At 35.2% G+C, this 21,333-nt stretch overlaps 1 protein-coding gene across 1 annotated transcript in view; it reads right to left on the bottom strand.

Annotated features, from left to right (window-relative positions):
• Positions 1-10,454: 10,454 nt before the first annotated feature.
• The window catches only part of BTBD8 (BTB domain containing 8), a 109,445-nt gene continuing 98,566 nt past the window's right edge, over positions 10,455-21,333 (bottom strand). Inside the window, 10 exon segments of the mRNA XM_047727669.1 lie at positions 10,455-12,116; positions 13,397-15,265; positions 15,268-15,403; positions 15,405-15,508; positions 15,511-15,723; positions 17,442-17,581; positions 17,963-18,023; positions 18,026-18,046; positions 18,306-18,809; positions 18,812-19,016. Coding sequence (XP_047583625.1) covers positions 11,647-12,116; positions 13,397-15,265; positions 15,268-15,403; positions 15,405-15,508; positions 15,511-15,723; positions 17,442-17,581; positions 17,963-18,023; positions 18,026-18,046; positions 18,306-18,809; positions 18,812-19,016 — 3,723 coding nt within the window. The 3' untranslated portion in view covers positions 10,455-11,646.

Genomic DNA, 21,333 nt, shown 5'->3' on the forward strand with positions numbered 1-21,333 from the left:
AAGAACCTGGTCACAGGGTTATAATTAGCTGCAGGATTAGCTTCCCAAGGCTGGGAAATGGACTATTTATTCTGATTGGCCAAGTATCCAGCTATAAAATTCAGGATTTTATTAGGAAGGAAAAGGAGAAGAATAGATTTTAGAGTAGGATAGAGCAGCTGCACCAGTCAGGGTTGTCCAGAGAAACAGAACCAATCAGAGATATTATTAGATTTATTTCAAGGAATTAGCCCACAGAATTGTGGGGGCTGACAAGTCTGAAATCTGTAGATCAGGTTGGAGACTCAGGCAGGAGTTGGTGCTTTGATCTTAAGGCAGAATTCCTTCTTTAGAAAACTTCAGTTTGTGCTTGTAAGGCCTTCAACTAATTGGATGCAGCTCACTAACATTACTGAGGGCAATCTCCTATACTTAGCCAAGTGATTTATACAGGCTAAATACATTGACAAAATACCTCAGAACAACACTTAGATTAATGTTTGATTAAATCACTGGGTACTATAGCCTAGCTGAACTGACACATAAGACTATCACAGCAGTCTTTATCATAAATAGTTTATACAATTTATACATATATACATTAATATCTCCTTCATTTAATTGTGATAAAATCACAATAAATCCCCAAATAATCAGATATTTATTAAAATGGTGTGATATCCTAACATATCAAAATAATTTATTTATTCCTACATTTCAAGACTTTAAAAATATCATACACACACACACATATATATATATATATAAATTATTTCTGATTATCATTAAATTTCTAAAAGTGAGATTATCAAGTTAATGATTATAAAGAATGTAAAGGCCTATATTCCTATTGCCAATGTGCTTTCCAGAAAGTTTGCACCAATTTACACTTATACCAACAATTTATGAATGCAATGCCAATGTCACTGTACTCTGGACAAAAGTAGATTTCATAATCTTATCAATTAAATAGATGAACATATTTTGTTTTATTTTGTATCTCTTTACTGCTATATAAAACATTTAATCATTCACTATATTTTTATTGATACTTTCTATTTTTTCTTTTGTTAATTTTGTTTTTACTTTTGCCTAGTTTTCTGCTAGATTACTACTAGCATTCTTCTGATTGATATATGAGGTATTTATATATTAATATATTGGTCATACTTCCTGAAAATAAGATTCCTAATTTGCTTTTCTAGTTTTTTCTTATTATAAAACTTTTAGGGGCGCCCTTGTGGCTCAGTGGGTTGAGCTCTGCCTTCGGCTCAGGTCATAATCTCAGGGTTCTGGGATAGAGCCCCCCATCGGGCTCTCTGCTCCGAAAACAAGGAGCCTGCTTCTCCATCTCTCTCTGCCTGCCTCTCTGCCTACTGATCTCTCTCTATCAATCAGTAAATAAAATCTTAAAAAAAAAACTTTTAGAATATAAAATCCTTTAAGTAAAGTAAATCCTTCCTTTAAGTAAAGGAAGAAACTATAGATACTTCAAGTTTTCACTTAGGGTAAACACTTGATCAAAATTAATAAAGATATAAGGGAACTAAAACATGAAAATGAGATTATTTTCATACACAAAAGAAGTATCACTCCCATGGATGGCTCAGTAACTAGTCACATCTTTCCAAAAAACATACTTAGGAAAACTCACATTTTTTTTCCCTGAGAATTCTTACATATGAAATATCTTTCTTCATTTAGTAGTATCACTAACTTCAGAACCTACTGACTGAATTGTCATTCCTAAGATGTCATCAACATTATGTTCAAATAAATTTTGAGATGATCAGTAATTTTTAAGAAAAAAAGTAGAATAAAAAATTAACTTATGATTTTTTCTGCTTCTAAATACATTAAAAAATGTAAAAAGCAAATAAGGTGTTAAATCTGTGATGGTAATAATAGCTGCTTGACACTGACATGCTACAAATAAATCTGTGTGGCAATATAAACTGACTCAGAGATTTGTGCCACATATGACAGCTCAAAATATTTTCATTTCCTCCTTAGTAATTTTTAGATTTTCTTATCTCATTGACTATGAAAAGCACAATCATCCCACACATTGTTCTTGAATTGAGTTTAATGTAATCGGCCCAGAATTCTAGCTTGATTTTTTCTTTTTTTTTTTTCAGCTTGATTTTCAAAATTGAGGTGAAACTGAATTCCAAGCAAGTTATCTAATTTGACCAATAATTTAAACTTGTGTAGTATAGTAATACTTGGAATTATTTTTCTACTTTAATATAGTTCAACTGGTTAGTTGAGTCTAATTAGTTCCAATGATTTTTTATAATGTTGGCAAAGCATCTAATTTGTTTTCATTTATAATTCCTAATTAAAGTGGGTTAGTGGCTATTCACTTATTTTACTTAAAATATTTTCACTTATCAAATGTGTTATGACTTACTGAATCTATGCATATTTTTAAAAACCTTTTCTTCTATGGTTCTTTTTCTGATGCTTCTTTAATCATGAGTCTCGTCAAATATATTTTGTTTACCAGCTGTTTGCATTTTAATTTTTGTTAAAAAGCAAAAATTTGCTAATAATACATATATGTTAATTTAAAAAAGCAAAAATTTCCCCCCAATTTATCTTCTGCTTTTTCATTTTGTTTATGGTATTTTGGACATATGTTAGTTCTAAATTTTAAATAGCCAAATTATCAATCTCATACTTTATGTTTAATGTTTCAGAGTTGCATGAGTCTTCTGAGGTTTGTGTGCTTTATTTCAAGATTATATATATATTTTTAAAGATTTTATATATATATTATGTTACATATATACTATACTATATTATATTATTATATATATTATATATTTATTAATATATATATTTTAAAGATTTTGTCAGAGAGAGAGTACAAGCGGGGGAGAGCAGCAGGCACAGGGAGAGGGAGAAGCAGTCTCCCTGCTGAGCAGGGAGCCCAATGTGAAACTCGATCCCAGGACCCTGGGAGCATGACCTGAGCCAAAAGCAGACACTTAACTGAGCCACCTAGGCGCCCCTTATTTCAAGATTATATTAAAACACTATGCATGTTTTTGTATAGTACTCTTTTGGCTTCATAGTTTCAAGTTAAATTTTGGTATCTATGGAGATGATGGTATTATTTTTCTACATTTAACCTATTAATATGGATGTACCATACGTCTAGGCTTCTCTACATTAAATCATCTTGCATTCCTTAAATTTTCATGTATTAAATATTTCTGAGTCTTTTAGGAATTTTGTGTTATTATAAGTGGTATTATTCTATAATTTTCTGTATTATGCTATGTTTAGGCAGGTTTATGGTAATCACGTTATGACAGCTTCTTAAATTGCATCTGGAGGCTTTTCTTGTTTCTCCATACTCCAAAATGACCTTGGATGCTTTCTCCGTTTCTTCCAAGGTATAGATTTTTTTCTCTCTTTTTGAGCTTATTTTGGTAATTTATATTTCTCTAGAAGTCCATTTCATCCAGGTTTTCAATGGTTTTGTATGCAGTTGTGCAAATTAGTACCTTGTTATTTCATCTCTAATATTATGTTTTTCTCTCCATTGTGAAGATTATTTTAAGAATCAGCTCTTAGACTTACCAGTTTCACTCATCTCTGATTTCTAATTAAGTTCTACTATTGTCTGTATTCATTCCTTTCTTCTGATTCAATTTAATGTTATTTTTCTCACTTCTTGAGTGCTATTCTCTATACTTTAAATCAGAAAACTGTAAAAGTATTTTATTTATCTTCTTGACTTTAAAAGTAGATTATGTATGTTTTGAGAGTTGCATGTATCTAAGTAAAAAAACAATTTTGTAAGGGTGTTGTAGACATCTTTTTATTAAGCGTGTAGTAGTTTAAATGTAAGTATATTTCTATTTCAGTTTTTTATAAAGTTCTCTTGCCAGGCTAATATTGAGCATAAATGGAAAGAAAAGAGGTACATTTTATATGAAAACTTTTTTTTTTAAGATTTTATTTATTTATTTGACAGAGATCACAAGTAGGCAGAGAGGCAGGCAGAGAGAGAGAGGAGGAAGCAGGCTCCCTGCTGAGCAGAGAGCCCGATGGGGGCTCGATCCCAGGACCCTGGGACCATGACCTGAGCCGAAGGCAGAGGCTTTAACCCACTGAGCCACCCAGGCGCCCCATATATGAAAACTCTTTTAGGGAAAAAATAAATCTTTGTGTGAAAGTATTTTTTCTTAATAACTTCCTAATTTGGAAATTCATGTTTAATTGATTGGGATATTATTCTTTTTAAGATTTTATTTATTTATTTGACAGAGAGAGAGAGATAACAAGTAGGCAGAGAGGCAGGCAGAGAGAGAGGGGGCAGCAGGTTCCCTCTCGATGTGGGGCTCAATCCCAGGACCCTGAGACCATGACCTGAGCTGAAGGCAGAGGCTTAACCCACTGAGCCACCCAGGCACCCCTGACTGGGATATTATTATAAAAATGTAGAATCAGAATAGAATTGAAATTCTCAAAATTAAAATTCTTGTGCTAATGTTGGCTAAATTTGGAAGTAGTTAAGGAATCACTGTATGAAAGATGAATCATGTACATTAAAAGTAACTCATGTGATATTAACATGATAAAAATGTACACCTCTCATATCTAAGCCAGATTCAAAGTGCTCTTAGTATAAGAATTTACAATATGAAAAATATAAATATCACTAGAGAAGAGTGTATAGATAATTACAAGTTGAAAATAGCTCCTGGAAGTTATCATTAAACTGAGCCAAACCAAGTCTCCACTTTCAGCTGCCCAAACCCCTGCAGAACTAGCAGAAGATGTTGTGGGAGTAGAAAGATCATAGTTTGTTGAGTTTCTGAATTTTGAAAGATGTTCTATTGTGTACCTTGGTTATCTCAATTACACCTCAAATGTGACATGTCCAAATTGAAAATTATCTTTTTTTCAATCAGGAACTGTCTTCCTTTTTTTTTTTTTTTTTTTTACTTGTTAGAATTATGGGATATGGGTAGGGGATCACCTTTATCCCTCTTCCCAAGTCTTCACCCTCAAATTGCAACCACATCTCGTTCATTCTACTCCAATTATCTCTCAATTCTGTCCTCTCATTTCTATCCTTGATACTAGTTCCTAAGCGTGGGCCTCTTTTTTCCCTTAATCATTCCAATGACACTTTTACAGGTCTTCCTTCCTCTAGTTTCTTTTCATTCCAAAATATTTTCTATATAACCTTAATGAAAGTCCTATAATGTATTTGCTTTAAAATTTTTTCTAAATATGTTTGCCTAGATGGCAAACATCATGTTTTGGCCTGGCCTGTATTTCTCCAGCTTTATATTCCACTGCTGTCTCACATGCATTCAGTGCTTTAATTGTATTAAATACCTGAAGTTCCTTGAAGTGCCCGGTGTTGGTTAGGACTCTTTGTGCTTTATCCCACTGCCTCCTGCCTCTTCCTTGATAGCCTTCATTCAGTGATTATTACCAACTTCTTATTTTCAAAGTGCTGAAGTTACTTCCATCTCAAAAACAAACTACCACTGTCTCCTTTTCAGTCTACTTCCTTGAAACAGTTGTTTACCTCCTGCTCACCTTTTTGCCCTTCCTACTACTCTAAAAAACACCAACTGACAAAAGCTGCCAGTAAAATCATAATGTCCAAATCTAATGAACTAGTCTAGGTGTGCACCTTAGTTGACATTTCAAACAGCATTCAACACTGTTAACTACTTCTACTTATCCCCAAACAAACAAACCTATTTATTTTTCTGTGCTTTGTAGAACACATGGAAAATATGTGAGTTAAAAGATAAAATCATCAGTACCACTTAACCATAACCATCATTAACATTTTTACTTATTTCCTTCAAGTCTCTTCTTCTATATACTTATAAATATGGAAAATTGGGATATTATAAATATGTATTTTGGGTTTTTAAGCATCTTCCCTTGGCATTAAACAGATGTTCTGGAAACAATTATAATCATTGCATAATGTGTTATAGACGCACCATATTTTATTTAGCCTTCTGCTACTGTTGACATTCAGCTAGTTTTCAATTTTCATTAATGTATCTAGGTCTCAGATTCTTATTTCTTAGTGGGAGATTCCAAGAAGGGAAAGGACTAGGTTCAGGATATGAAGTTATATTCATGATATAGATTGCCTAATTACTTACAGGAAAGGTAATTTACATGCCCATAGCAACATAGGAGTATCCAGAATTTATCATTCTCTTGCTAACATTGTATTTTTTAAAAAATCCTTTCAGTTTGATAGGTTCAAATGGAATCTCTTGGCCTTGATTTGTCCTTCTGATTAGTAGTGAGATTATACATTCATCAGTCTTTTCTCCTTACCTTACCCTGCTAGTTCTCTTACTTCAGAATATTCCTTTTCATTCTCCTTCTCAGGCTTTTTTCTTTTTTTTTTTAATTTTTTTTAAAGATTTTATTTATTCATTTGACAGAGAGAGATTACAAGTAGGCAGAGAGGCAGGCAGAGAGAGAGGAAGGGAAGCAGGCTCCCTACTGAGCAGAGAGCCTCACGCGGGGCTTGATCCCAGGACCCTGAGATCATGACCTGAGCAGAAGGCAGAGGCTTTAACCCACTGAGCCACCCAGGCGCCCCTCTCAGGCTTTTTTCTATTCCATGGTATTTTGTCCTCAGCCCCTTGAATGTCCCACAGGCAGCTCAAACTCAGTTATACTCAAAATTAAACTCATCCTAAGCTTACTTCAATTTCTGGGTAATGATATCATCAACCACCCAGGCACCCTAGTCAGAAACCTGAGTCTTTTAACCCACTGAGCCACCCAGGCGCCCCAAGAAACCTGAGTCTTTTAAGATGACTCCCTCCTCTCACCCCCACATCAGTCACTAAGTTTTTCTAACCCACATGTTAAATCTCTCAAATATGTCCACATCTCTCTATCTCCACAGCTACTACTCTTATCCAAGCTTTGGTTACTGAAATACTCATCACTGATCTCCCACCTTGTCACCCTGCTTCCAGAATGATCTTTTTCTTTAAGATTTATTTATTTGAGGGATGCCTGGGTGGCTCAGTTGGTTAAGCGGCTGCCTTCCGCTCAGGTCATGATCCCAGCGTCCTGGGATCGAGTCCCACATCAGGCTCCTTGCTCGGCAGGGAGCCTGCTTCTCCCTCTGCCTCTGCCTACCACTCTGTCTGCCTGTGCTCTCTCTCTCTAACAAATAAATAAATAAATAAATAAATAAATAAATAAATAAATAAATAATTTATTCGAGAGGGGAGAGAGAGAGAAAAAGAGCACAAGAGACAGGATGAATGGGGGGCGGGGTGGGCAGAGGGAGAGAGAGAATTCCAAGCAGACTCCCCACTGAGCATGGAGCCCCTCCAGTCTTGATCTTAAGACCCTGAGACCATGACCTGAGGTGAAACAAAGAGTCAGTCACTCAACAACTGAGTAACCCAGAAGCCCCCAGAGTGATCTTTCTAAAATGTACATCTGGAGCACCTGGGTAGCTCAGTCAGTTAAGTGACTCTTGATCTCAGCTCAGGACTTGATCTCACGGTTTTGAGTTCACGATCCACTGGGCCCAGCATGGAGCCTCCTTAAAAAAATAATGAAAATAAGATGCAAATCAGATTGTGTTACTCCCGGGACTCTACATCCCCATCCAACTTTATCCCTTGCCTTACCATCTGTTCCCTTCTCTCTAGCCATATGGAACAACCAGAATTCCCCACTGCCTCTAAACTCTTTCTGCCAAGAGTATGCCTCTTTTGTCTTGTGAACTCCTACAATAATAAGGGAACCCATCCAAGTAACATCCCATCATTTCCCTCTCCTTTAGGCACTGATTATACTTTATATAGAGCTATGTTATGACACATTAGAATTTCATAATTTTTTAAAAAAGATTTTTATTTGAGAGAGAGCATGACCTGGAGGGGAGGGGCAAAAGGAGAGGGAAAGCAAGCTCCCCACTGAGTAGGGAGCCCCATGCGGGGATCAGTCCCAGGACACGACCTGAGCCGAAGGCAGACGCTTAACCAACTGAGCCACCCAGGTGCCCCTGAATGATAGCGATTATAAAATTCCTTTTAATCTTCTCCCACCATCTAATTATCACCAAATTCTGTAATCTCAGTCTATCTGGTATCTCTGTTACCAGATCCTCCTTCATTTCCCATTTCTAAGGTTGACAAAACTATTTTAATTGCATCCTGAGACTTGGGTGCTTCTTCAAACCAGGCCATCTTCACTAGAGCTGACAGTTATTTTTCTGAAATACATCTAGTTTTGTTACCTAATTACTTAAAAAAAACAACTCTGATGACTACCCATTTTGATTGTAGGTGGCTATTTCCTCAAAACATGGATAGCTTGTCTATTGAGAGTTAAAGGAATGCACAGTGGAAGGAGAGACAATTCTCACTAAATCCAGGATTTTGACTATTTAAACACTATAGCATAGTATTTCCGAATTTTAAGAATCCAACTCTAGTCTCTTCTTTAGCTCCTATAATTCTTCCTCCTCATCCTCAATACACATCTGTTACCATTCTTTAACACACTGTTGTGTCTAGCATGCCCTATCACCAAGCAAATTCTTACTCATCCTTGAAAGCCAGCATCTGGTTACTTGGTTGCTCCAAGAGATGGTATAAAGGGGTTTTAGACTGTTTTCATAATCTTTATCAGTCCTCCAAAGCAAGCCAAATCATAATCTTTATCAGTCCTCCAAAGCAAGCCAAATAAAAATAGGATTTTTTTCTAGGTATGGGCAATTGGATGTTTTGTAACTTCATATAAACTATGTATAAAAGCATCTTTTAAGGACATTTCTATTTTTATTTATCTATAACATAGAGTCAAAGTAAAACCAAAGTACTTTCTATACAAGTACTCTTCAAACTAAGTCCCCTGGCCTACACTTCCAACTAGACTGTAGCCATTAAGCCCTTTATAAAAATTCTGAAGGAGTCACAGAATATTAGTTACTCTAAGAAGCTTTCTCTAATCTTCTCTTCCTGACAAACTGTTTGTAGCTTCTCCTTCTGGGCTCACACATCTCTGACCATATACAACTGTTATCTTACCAAACAAAAGTATAGTGTGTTATTTCTCTTTTAGTTTCTTCCACTAGGGTAGCTAATCCAGGGTAAGGACTCTATTATCAGTTTCCTCGTGTGTAAAATAAAGATGATAAGAAGACGATTCTCATATAATTATTATGAGAATTAATGTTAGTGTATATTTAAAGCACTTAGCACAGTGTCTAGCATATAATAGGAGTTAAATAAATGTTAGCAATTATTTTTCCCTTTGTGTTTGTTAAATCATGAAGTACTAGCCTGAAGAGTCCCACAGCAAACAGTCTGGCAGATGCATAAAAAGCATAAGAAAACACACATGTCCTGAAATTACCTAAGAGGTCACTACTTAAGCAAAATGCCTTCCCTATTACCTAATTTGCAGATGTAACATGAAACTGAATGGCTTTTTAATGTCTAGTAGTTGAAGAACAAAGTTTTTAATACCTTAGAACTGGGAAAGAAGTCTCATTTATAAAGCATCAAATTTCTGAGCTATTTATTAAAAAGAACACATAAAACAATTTCACATTTGGAAAAAAGGAATTAACACAATGTCTTGGGAATTTGCACTCTTTCTGACTATCATACATTACTTCTTTATATCACAAATCACCTATAAATATACTTGCTCTCAAGCTTTATGATAAAAATCAAATGAGCATGTTGTGTGGTAGAAATAACATCAAATTAAAATAAAGAAATATTAGATTGTAGCCCACGAATTAGTTGTGGGACCTTAGACAATCTTTCAATTCCTATGGGCTTCAGAATTCTTTGGAATTTGAAGGGATTAGACTAATCTCTAAGTTCCCACCCGGCTTGAAAATACAATGTTCTTACAATGCTGTATTTTAACCTCTTACATGGTTTTCCCCCTCACTAGAAACTGAACACTCTTTTTTTTGAGTGGAACAGGAATCAAACCTTATTTATCTTTGTACCTCCGTGTGTAGAACAAATGCCTGTTTCTTGACGGAATGAATGAGTGCCCCCTCCAGAGCTTCTAGTTTAAAAAGGCTTGGCTTTGGGGCGTCTGGGTGGCTCAGTTGGTTAAACAACTGCTTTCGGCTCAGGGCATGATCCCAGGGTCCTGGAATCAAGACCCACATCTGGCTCCTTGCTCAGCGGGGTACCTGCTTCTCCCCCTCGGAAAATTTATGGTGTAACAGGTTAGTGGCTAAAATATAATTGTTATGATATAAAAATAAATGATTGTGCATTAATGTGATTGCAGCTATTCAAAATACAGATTCACTCTACTGTTAATTTGTTGAAAACTGTTATTTTATTTATTTATTTATTTATTTGACAGAGAGAGAGAGAGAGAGAGAGAGAGAGAGAGACAGCCAGCAAGAGAGGGAACATAAGCAGGGGGAGTATATGAGGGAGAAGCAGGCTTCCCGCCGAGCCAGGAGTCTGATGCAGGGCTTGATCCCAGGACCCTTGGATCATGACCTAGGCAAAGGCAGACCCCCAACGACTGAGCCACCCAGATGCCCTGTGAAAACCGTTATTTTAGAAAAGGAATTCTAAACCAAAAGGTTTCCTTACTTTTGACATATTTTAGAGAAATTATGTTAGTTACATAGCTTTGAGAGAGGCTAATTCTATTAAATTTTATCATCCTAAGAGCAATGTCCACATATATGAAGTAGGTATCCAAGTGTTCACTCTCCAGTACCATTTTGTAGAAGAGATTTTTATCTTTGTCTTGCTACCAAAATTATAGACTGAAAGACAATGTGATCCAGGAAATAAGGAACCAGATTATACAGACACATGGAGAAAGCAAACATACATGCATGTGTGTGCACATACACACACAGTTTAACTTAGTAACTCAAATGACTCATGTACCCATTTTAAAATTAATATTTAGTGCAGGCTTATTGCTGGAATAGTTCCAAAACATCTCTAATATGGGATGGAAAATGAAGAGCGATTAACTAACTATAAAGTCTGTATAGGTGAAACAAATGGACAAGGGCAGATGCCTCTCTTTGGATATGTCCCAAAAAAGATAGTTACGAAGGATTCCATTTCTCTGTTTTAGTAGCAATGTGATTGAAATTTGAAGTGCATTTACTTCACAATTTCCTGGACCTGCACTGTTAGGAAAGTGAAAGTTTCTTCTAATATTCAGTTAGCAGGCTCAATCGCACCAACCTGAGCTTGAATGTTACTCACTGATTAACTCTACATAAATTGACACAAGCACAGCAAGTTTTTTTATTGTTAAATTACTGTTATCATATGCAGAGCAAAAAGTAAAGGGACTGATCTACTTGTGCATTCACATTTTAAATCCTTGAATTATAAACAAGTGAACGAATGATCAGTTAGGAAAGGAAAACTGTAGGGTTTCTTTGTAAGTTTACTAATTCCTCTAATAATTAATAAAACATGCTCAAAATTTTAGAAAAACACTTTTTCCTACATATGATATATTAATAAACAAATTATGTTTACCTCAACAAATTGGAAAGACTCCCTCAATATTAAGGACAGTCTATCTCTGGCTAATGCAATTATTATTTGGATATAATATAAGCATCAAAAAATAAAGTGGTGGCATAGTTCAAAATTTTCCGAAGTGTTAATACTCTTAATGCTGAGTTTCCAGTTCCAGAATTGTCCATTCCCCTTGGGGTGAACAATCTTCAGAGGAAAAACTAGCCATGGTGATGCTTGCTGAGGAATCATCAAGGGGAGAGGTTAGTTCACTCCATCTGTTCAAAGTGTCAACATGTGCTTTACCCTGAGGTTTTGAGCTGTCTCGTGCTAAAAGTAGTGTCTGCTTGATTAGATACTGTGCTAAATTTAAGTCTTCAGGAACAGAATTCGTAATATTTAAGTTTGAATCCTGTTCAGAGAGCAGTTGCTTTAATAGTGTCCAATCTTGTTCTGCAAAGTGCTGATCATCTTCAAAATCCATGTCTGTAACATGTGTTTCTGATTCCATTTTCTGCTCAAATGCTTCTATTACATCCATCTCATATATTGGAGAGAGGGTTTTTGAAGGCCGATGGTCATACATGTAGGTTTGTGCCAGTGTGTCACAATCATCTATGTCTCCTGAAATAATTCATAATACTACACAATGTAAAAATTGCTCATGTTGGTACCCCTCAGAGTTTTGTAGAACAATATTAAAACAATGTAACAGTTATAGTCCAAAAAAAAAAAAAAAACCCAGAATGGAAAAAATAACACTTATACAAAATTGACAAGATTATTGAGGCATTTCTTTTTCTATATTAAAAAAAAAAAACAACCGGAGGATGTTTAGCAGCAAAATCAACATAGGCAACTAACAATAATTCTCTATACTTTAATTTGAAAATGTGTGATACAGAAAACAAAAATTATTTAAACATAAACATAGAATGCACACATGTATCTAATTCACTATAATATGAACTTAAAAGAGAAAAAAAGACATGGCTATTTATGGTGATTTTTAAGTTAAGTCAGTTCCAAAAGGGGAATAAATACGTTTTATCTAAAGTCTTATTTGTATATTGCACATGCAAAAGAGGATGCAAGCAAGGACAAACAAAAAATACAACTTTAAAGAGCTCCCTACTGTTGTGATTTTGCTGAACAAGGGCTATTGATCAGTGTCTTTCTTAGTTCTGATATACAATAGCTATGCAGTCAGTCACTATTGCATATTTTAAATGTGGGTCATTAGTTCAAATTACTTTAATAAGGAAGACAAACACACAAAACAATTAGACAGGAAATCATCTATACATATTAAATAAGCCTGGGCTTTTTCATATATTTTCATTACTTCTAAATATAATCTCTTTTAGGAAATTTATCTTTTTACTTGAAAATTTTAGAATTATAGTGATCCTCAAAGTGTTAATCTCTGTAAAATGCATATAAATTGTAATAATTAATCTAGTTAAAATATTTCAGTGCTTTTAGTTATATTATTATAGTTATTGCACAGCCCTCTTAGATATATACTAGCATAGTCCATAAATCATATCCAATGTATAATAAAATTTCTAATAGTCAAGAATTCTATGTTAAATTAGACATAAATAACTAAGTAATAGCAAACTAAGTTTTTCTCTTTATTCTTTCATGTAAAATCTCTTAATAGATTAGCTCTAATAATAACCAAAATTTTGCTAGATCTTAACTCTGTACTAGGATTTTAAGTGAACAATAAAGATTAACTAGCTAGTTTTCATATTATTAAGAAATTTAAGTTTTCATTTGAAATTTGTATCTGTTGCTTAATTATTCTAACTAAAATATAACATTTGGGGCTACTTACAACTTTAAAATCTATAAACTCATTTTCTTACGGATTTAGCATTTCTATTTCTGTACATTACCTGCAGATAAAGCAATATTAGCTTTTTTGGTAGCTGTAGAATGGTTCTCTTTCACTTGACCTTCCTGAGGCAGAAGTTGACTCCGACAGGAGTCCAGAAATTTTGTAGAGCTGTTCTTTGGTATGTCAGAATTGGGTTCTCTTTGATGAAGCTCCAAATGACATGGTCTTTCTTGAGATTTTATATCATTATCTGAGAGTTTGCTGCGTTGTTGAAAGTCATTATCTACCTTGCTTCCACTGTTTACTTTATCTTCTGGAAGAAGCTGTCTGCCTCCTTTGAACAGGATATCTACTGTGAACTTTTTTCCTGTGGCTGAAGCACTCTGTTTATCTTTTCTTGATGAGTCAATGCTATTGGGACCCAAGAGAGAGCTTTCGTTTTTATATACACTATTGCCTTTATCTTGTTTACATTCTAAAATACTACCTTCACTTCCTTGTGTGTACCTGGAATAGCAGGTCCTTCCATGATGTTCATGAGAAATGCCATCAAAAACATCAGAAGGTGAAACAGAATCTACAGAAGGCTGAAAGGGAGTATGGGCTTCTCCTTCATCAGATCCTAGTTCTTCACATTCATCTACTGAAAGTAAGACTGATCTTTTAAATTTTTTAGTTGCAGAAAACTCATGACTTTCATTTTCTGTTGCATCTTCAAAAGCCAAATTAATTATTCCCTGAAACTGCTGAGGAACTGAGTTAGATGTACACAAATTTTCTCCAACATTTTCAGCTTCAGATCTTTCATCTTCTGTTTCATCTGCTGAGGAAGAAACTTGATCTAGTTCTTGAGCAAACTGGACACTGCCTCGTCGAATATTTTCTTTTTCCCTAGGGAGAACTACTGTAGATCGAGACCAAATTTCTGGCCGTTTCCTAGGAATCTCATCATCACTTGTTGAATTAACTTGGAAAAGATCATTACTACTTTGCTTCTTCATTTTCACCTCAATTCTTAAGTTACTATCATATATTTTTAATTCTTCAGGAGTACTGGTATCACTGCTACTTCTTCCAAGAAAATCATGGCACAGCATAGTGCCACATTTAGAAATACCTCTGTCATTTGACCCATCATCATCCTGAGACCCTCCAGCATCATAGTCTTCAGATCTGGGCTTTATGTCATCAGAGGATGTGGTAGCACTGCCAGTATCAGATTCAGGGCTTTCTCTCTGATGCAGACCACTGGTACTCAAATTCCAGTGGCTCATAAAGGGAATTTCTGGAGTTTCATGGCTCTCCGGAGTTTCTGTTGTTTCCATATCTTTAGGAGAATTTTTTCCCGATATTTGTTCCAAAACACAGTTGGAAGAAATATCTGAGTCTGCTGTAGCATGTTTGATTTCACTCATAGCAGAGTCATCAGACAAGTAACCAGGAATTTTCTGTTCTTCTACATGAGTTTTAGATTTTCTGTTATCTTGGACAGAATTTAAGGTACCATTTGTCCTTTCAGCAACACATGGTAGAACATCTTTGACACATTTAATGCTTAATTTTTTGTTTATATCTTGTTTCCCTCCTTGCTTCTCCCTATCTGATACTGAATGGATTTGCTCTGCATTTGCTGAATCTAAATCACAAACAGGATTAGAGTTCAAGGAGTTTTCACTGTGATTTGAAATCATGGATTTTAGGACAGTGGTGCTGTAAAATTTTGGATCTGCATTATCACTCCTATCAGAAAGACAATGTATTTTAGCTGTGTTGTATTGATCTGATTCTTTGCTGGAAAATTTTGTTTCACTTTTATCTGAACAAATCCATTTTGATTCTAGTTCATGTTTTATTGATTTATCCAGACTTGAAATACTTTGGCATTCTAATACTAACTCCTCTTTTCCTTGATTGTTTAATGGCTTTGTGGGTCAGGTTTGCATGATGACTGGAATGCTTCTCTACTGCTGATTTCTGATGTGACATTAATTAGAGGTTCATGAGGCTTCTGTTCAGAAATATCATCCTTGTTATTATTATCATGTATATCATGAAGCATACTTTTTTTGGACAACACATGTTTCACTTTTTAAAGGTCTTTGAGAAGAAGGCTGAGTTTGCAATATAACCTGTCCAGGAAGTGTTTTCTGTTTTGACTCTTTATTCCTCAAGTTTCACTTTTCTTAGACTGATTTGTTAAGTTTTTAGGCATTGCCGCTATTTTTGCATTAACCTTAGGCAAAGATGTGTGTCCTTGCTTAACAATTTTTCTCTTAGGTGTTTGTTTATCTGCAGCTGTATTGTGGTCCAATTTTGTCACATTTTCATCAGACTTCTTTGAAGACAATGAAGATTTTACTGAATTTGGTGACTCTCCTTGAGATCCTAAGAAAAGAAAATTTAAAGTACTTTCCAATTTGTGAATGAAATGCAGTATTTGTTTTTAAATTACTTTGGAAGAAATAAAATAAACAAGAAATTATGTACCTGTGACATGGACTATGAAAGATTAGGTGTCAGGAACATGATAAAATTAAAAAAAATTTTATTACAAATATAGGGGACTACTGCAGCATCTTAGTAAAATTATTTAAATAGGATCTTTTTTCCTCAAGAGTGTTGATCCTTACACCAGAATTGGATTTGCATAAATATATGAGGGTGGAAAAATCTGATTTTCTTATATCAAAAGAGTAGGAAGGGTCTTCCCTTTGAAGTTTTTTTTGGGGAGTGCTCGCTTCGGCAGCACATATACTAAAATTGAAGTTTTTTTTGGGGAAAAAGACTGTTCCACACAGCTAAAAGGAGCATCAAGCTAAATATAAAATAGAAATGTTGAAATTACTGCAGTTATTTTCCTGTCAAACATGAACAAAACTAATTTATTTTTCAAAACAAGACCATTATTATTGTAGATCATTTGAATTAACTTAGATGTACAGTGGAAACTAAAAATGGTAATTGGAGGGCAAGGATTAATTTTGAGAATCTATTTGTTTACACTGGTTGAGTCCTAGAGATGATAATTAAAACTATGAAACAGAATTGCCAAACCTCTGTAAATGTTTAATTTTTTTTTTTTAAAGATTTTATTTATTTATTTGACAGAGAGAGATCACAAGCAGACGGAGAGGCAGGCAGAGAGAGAGAGAGAGAGGGAAGCAGGCTTCCCGCTGAGCAGAGAGCCCGATGTGGGACTCGATCCCAGGACCCTGAGATCATGACCCGAGCCGAAGGCAGCAGCTCAACCCACTGAGCCACCCAGGCGCCCAAATGTTTAATTTTTAATTATTACTAAATCTTGAATAATTTTTCTCTAGCTTATTTTAAAATTCACTTTCAGTATTATCTAACTCAAAATCATTTTTAGGTTTTTACAAACTGCTCACACTTATGTGAATGCTTAATACATAAAGCAAATTAATTTTAAAATCAGTTGTTATGTCATCTGCATGTCATTATGCAATCTGATCGGTATGCTTTTCTCTTAGAACATGGCAAAACAGGCACGGCACAGAGGGAAAATTCTTCCCTACATGTCACAGTGCTCAAGACTGTACCATTACTTTTTAAAGGGCTCTAATATTAGTGCTGGTTTTGCACATGGAATTCCTATAGTTATCAATGAAACTGAAGAAACCTAGGCATAATATATAAAAGGACTAAAAATACAGATAAATTATTGACTCCCTTAATTATTTCTCATAAAAGACAATAAAAACCAAACCCACACCCTGAAATACCAAAGTCCTTATATAGGGGCGCCTGGGTTTCACTCTTGGTTTTGGCTTAGGCTCAGGTCATGATCTCAGGACCCTGAGATCCATCTGCCTGCTTCCTCCACAGCTCTGCCCTCCAGAGCCTGTTTGGGACTCTTCCTCTGACCCTCCCACTACGTGCTGGCCCCACGCTCTTTCCAAATAAATCTTTTTAAAAAATACTTATCTAAAAGTAAAAGGGTAAAGTCTTATCTCTATAGTATGACACAAATGTAAAATGAGTGAAACCCTGTTATATTCTTATTTGTTGCTAAAGTTCCACATCAGAGTTCTGCTTATTCAATTTAAACACAGAAGTAATACCCAGGACTATATCAGCTTTACCTTGAGTTTTAGCAAGATTAGATGAGGCATTTTTTGTCCTCTGTTGAGCTGTAGCACATCCACTGCCATTTCCTTTTTTCTTTAAAATTGCCTGTGGTACTGGATCACTATATCCTTTGTTAGTGACCTTCTTTAGCACACTAAGAAAAATGATTTGCATTCAGTACTGCACTCAGCAACACATGAAATTTTAAGACTCATATTACAAAATATATTTTTTTCTCAAAGAAATTAAAAATTATCTTTTTTTCCTAAAAATAGAAAAACCTTATGTTCATAGGTCTTTAAGTTTGTAAACCTGCAGGTCAAGTATGACAAAGCAATACGTATCAAGTGCCACAAATGTAATATATCATTTTTCAAACACTATCTTCTTTTAATAAAGTTTAAAAATATTGTGTAAATAAATACATTCCCTAACAAGAATAAAAGATGTTTTTAAAATATTTAGCTAGAAGTAAGCACATAATTAACTTGCAGAGAAAGCTAATGTACATGTAAAATAATGAATGAAGACTTACCTGTTATTTATACTAGTTTCTTCTTGAATGCCTTTTTTATTTGAAGTTCCATTGGTAACTTTGAAGCAGGTCGAGATTTTACTGCTGTAAATTAAGAAAAAGTCAACCATGAAACAGAACGTTGAATATGTAAAAGCCATGCATAAATTCACTGACCAGACACTATATCCAAAAATAAACGTTAATGTGGGAAGAAGTATGTTTTCTCTCAGTTTGCATGAACACATGTAAATAAATGTTTTTTGGAATTTGAAACTAAATAAACATCCAACTACAGAATCCTTTTTTTTTCTAGGAACTTTAACTGTCAGGAGCTATTAAAAGTGAGGGTGCTAAAACCCACCTACAGTAGAAGTTTTGATACTTTCCACACTGTTTTTCACTGTCTGTCCTGTAGAGTCACAAAAGGTCAGTTTATCACCAGAAGGCTTCTCTTCTCCTACAGATCCATTTTCTTTTGGTTCATCCAGGCATTCAGTGGAAATCAGAAATTCCATACTTGAATTGGTCGATCTGCTGGAAGCCCCTGCAATACTGAGGCATGGAGAATCTTTTCCTGTCACTTTCTTCAAAGGCTTTGCTTTGGCTTGCACATTTAAGTTTCCAGTGAGTACCTTGGGCCTGGCACCTGTAATGTGCCCTTCCTGATTTCTCACTCTTTTCTCATTTAATGAGTTTTTCTGTCCATTTGCTGACGCTGCTGCACACCTTTCCACAGCTTGTCTAGGCGACTTGTTTGCTGACTTAGCATTATCACTGTTTCTGTTTGGGACTTTATTACAGCTTTGGGGCTTTCCAGAAAACATTCTTTCCCCAAGTTTTAAGTTCTTTGTAACCTTAGATGCTGTTTTGTACCACCCTTTTCCTTTAAATCATCATGTTTCAAAGTTTTATTTATAGTATTTCTATTAGTACTTGATGAATGACCAGATGCTCCTAATCCATCAGATTTCATCTTTTGCTTAGTAGAGGGATAACTCCAACAATCCTTCTTGGTATTTCCTCTCCAAGATTTGTTTTTTATAACACCAGAGTCAGAAACTTGTCTCCTTTGCTATAAAGAAGAAAAAAAATTCTTTATAACTTGATGGAAGTACTTGACTTACAATACTTTGTTTCAATAAGCAGCTTTTCAAAGAGGAGAAAGTAAAGATCACATTACAATATAGGGCCACTCAAAATTTGAATCACCTTTGATCACTTGAATGTGTCTTTGGTCACATTACCTTAATTGAATCTGAAATACAGCATAAAAAATTAAAAGACAATGCTATTTTAAAAAGGCATACTATTAGCTTTGTGAAGTTACGGTAGAGATTAACACCTAAAGGTGTCAGGATGCCTTGGGTCAATGATAACAATGTCCAATGTTTTTTTGAGGCCCACTCCCAGGTTCTGTGCTAAAACCCTTTTCACGTGTTATCTCACTTAATATTCATAACACTCCTATGAGAAAGCTCCTGTTGCTATCTCTATTTCATAAACAAGAAACTGGGGATTAAAGCATATGTGATTTACCAAGGTCACATGCTTGTAGGGATGGAAGTAGGATTGAGCTCATGATTTACTGCTTTAAGCAGGCAGGTCATTTGTATGGTATAATTTGAGGTACATTATAAGATTTTCAACCAAGAACTGTCTCTTCAATCCTATCCCAAATGTCTGAAATTTTATCACTAAAGATTTAATCCTTGGGGGTGGGCTCTTGGGCTGCAAGCCCCTGGGAAACGAGACAGTACATCTGAAAAGTTTGGCTTTTGGAAGAAACAAAATAGTAACACAACACTGGCAATATGGAGAAAGTGGAGGAAAAGGGATCCTAAAAACAGGTGAAGTAGGTAAAAAAGAGGAAAAGAGAAGAACAGTTAAGACACTGAAGACAATGTGCCTGTATCATTTTGGTTAGAATCAACCTTGCTATGCAAGGGAACAACAACATTTTAAAAAGTGCTGGGAAGTGCAGAATAAAATTTTAAGATTATATTGCCACTCTTTATGAAATATGCCCCCTCTTTGAAAAGCTGTATGAGACTGCAAAGGTCTAAGGAGGAGCCTATGCTGTCTTCATCTTTGTATCCCTTAATACTGTGCCCATAACATACTGGATACTCAAAAAAATGTGACACATATTCTCAAACCTGAGCATATATTGATATACAAATGAAGGGCTAATATTTCTGAATATAGAAAACTTCCATTTACATTAAAAAATCTATCTAAGGTAACATATATGGGGGTGGGAATACACACATACACAAAGTAATAAATAACCTGGCTGAGTTTAGGGAAAAGAGAGGTAGAGTCCTAACAAAGGAATCATTGGGTTGTCATAGTTTTATCTCTAATTGACTTAGGATAGTTAAGAAGTTATTAACCTCTCTGGGCTTCATATTATTTATTTCTAGAGGGTAGAGACTGGTCCTACTCAGAGCAGTGTTCCAGGATTCTATGTAATATTTATAAAAGTTCAAATAGGTTTGGTTCTCATTTTTTGTTTTCTTGATCAAATCTTAGCTCAAAAAAAAAAAAAAAAGGGGGTGCCTGGGTGGCTCAGTGGGTTAAGCCTCTGCCTTTGGCTCAGGTCATGATCTCAGGGTCCTGGGATCAAGCCCTGCATCGGGCTCTCTGCTCAGCGGGGAGCCTGCTTCTCCCTCTGTCTCTCTCTGCCTGCCTTTCTGCCTACTTGTGATCTCTGCCTGTCAAATAAATAAATAAAATCTTTTTTAAAAATCCTTTCTCTATTTTTAATACCTAAAACCAGGCAGACTTCTGATTTTAGACTTCTTACCCTTAAAAGTAATCCTACTTAATCTACCATATCCTTGAATCGATCTCTTATTTTTTTTTAATTTTATTTATTTGACAGAGAGAGAGATCACAAGTAGGCAGAGCAGCAGGCAGAGAGAGGGGGAAGCAGGCTCCCTGCTGAGCAGAAAGCCTGATGCAGGGCTCCACCCCAGGACCCTGATATCATGACCTGAGCCGAAGGCAAGGCTTAACCCACTGAGCCACCCAGGTGCCTTGAATCTATCTCTTTTAAAGCATCATGAGATGGGTGAGATCTATGTAGTATATGTGGTAACCATACTCCTTTAGAAACTTTATATTAACATAGTATAGCATGATGAGGATTCAATGTATACACATATATCTAGGCATTCTCTAACTTACATCTGTGAAGTTTACATATATTTCTTAATACAAATGGCCAGGTGGGAAGATGCCTGCTACTGACAAAAATGAGACCACATGCTAATGAGAAAAATGAGAAAAGAGAGCTATCCTCTAGAGAATTTTGTTTCCAGTATGATTCCTTTTGTTTGTTGGTTTTTATTTAACTTTTTATTGTAGTAAAATTTACACATAATCAA

The sequence above is a fragment of the Lutra lutra genome, chromosome 4 (assembly GCF_902655055.1).
Source record: "Lutra lutra chromosome 4, mLutLut1.2, whole genome shotgun sequence".
Classification (NCBI taxonomy): domain Eukaryota; kingdom Metazoa; phylum Chordata; class Mammalia; order Carnivora; family Mustelidae; genus Lutra; species Lutra lutra.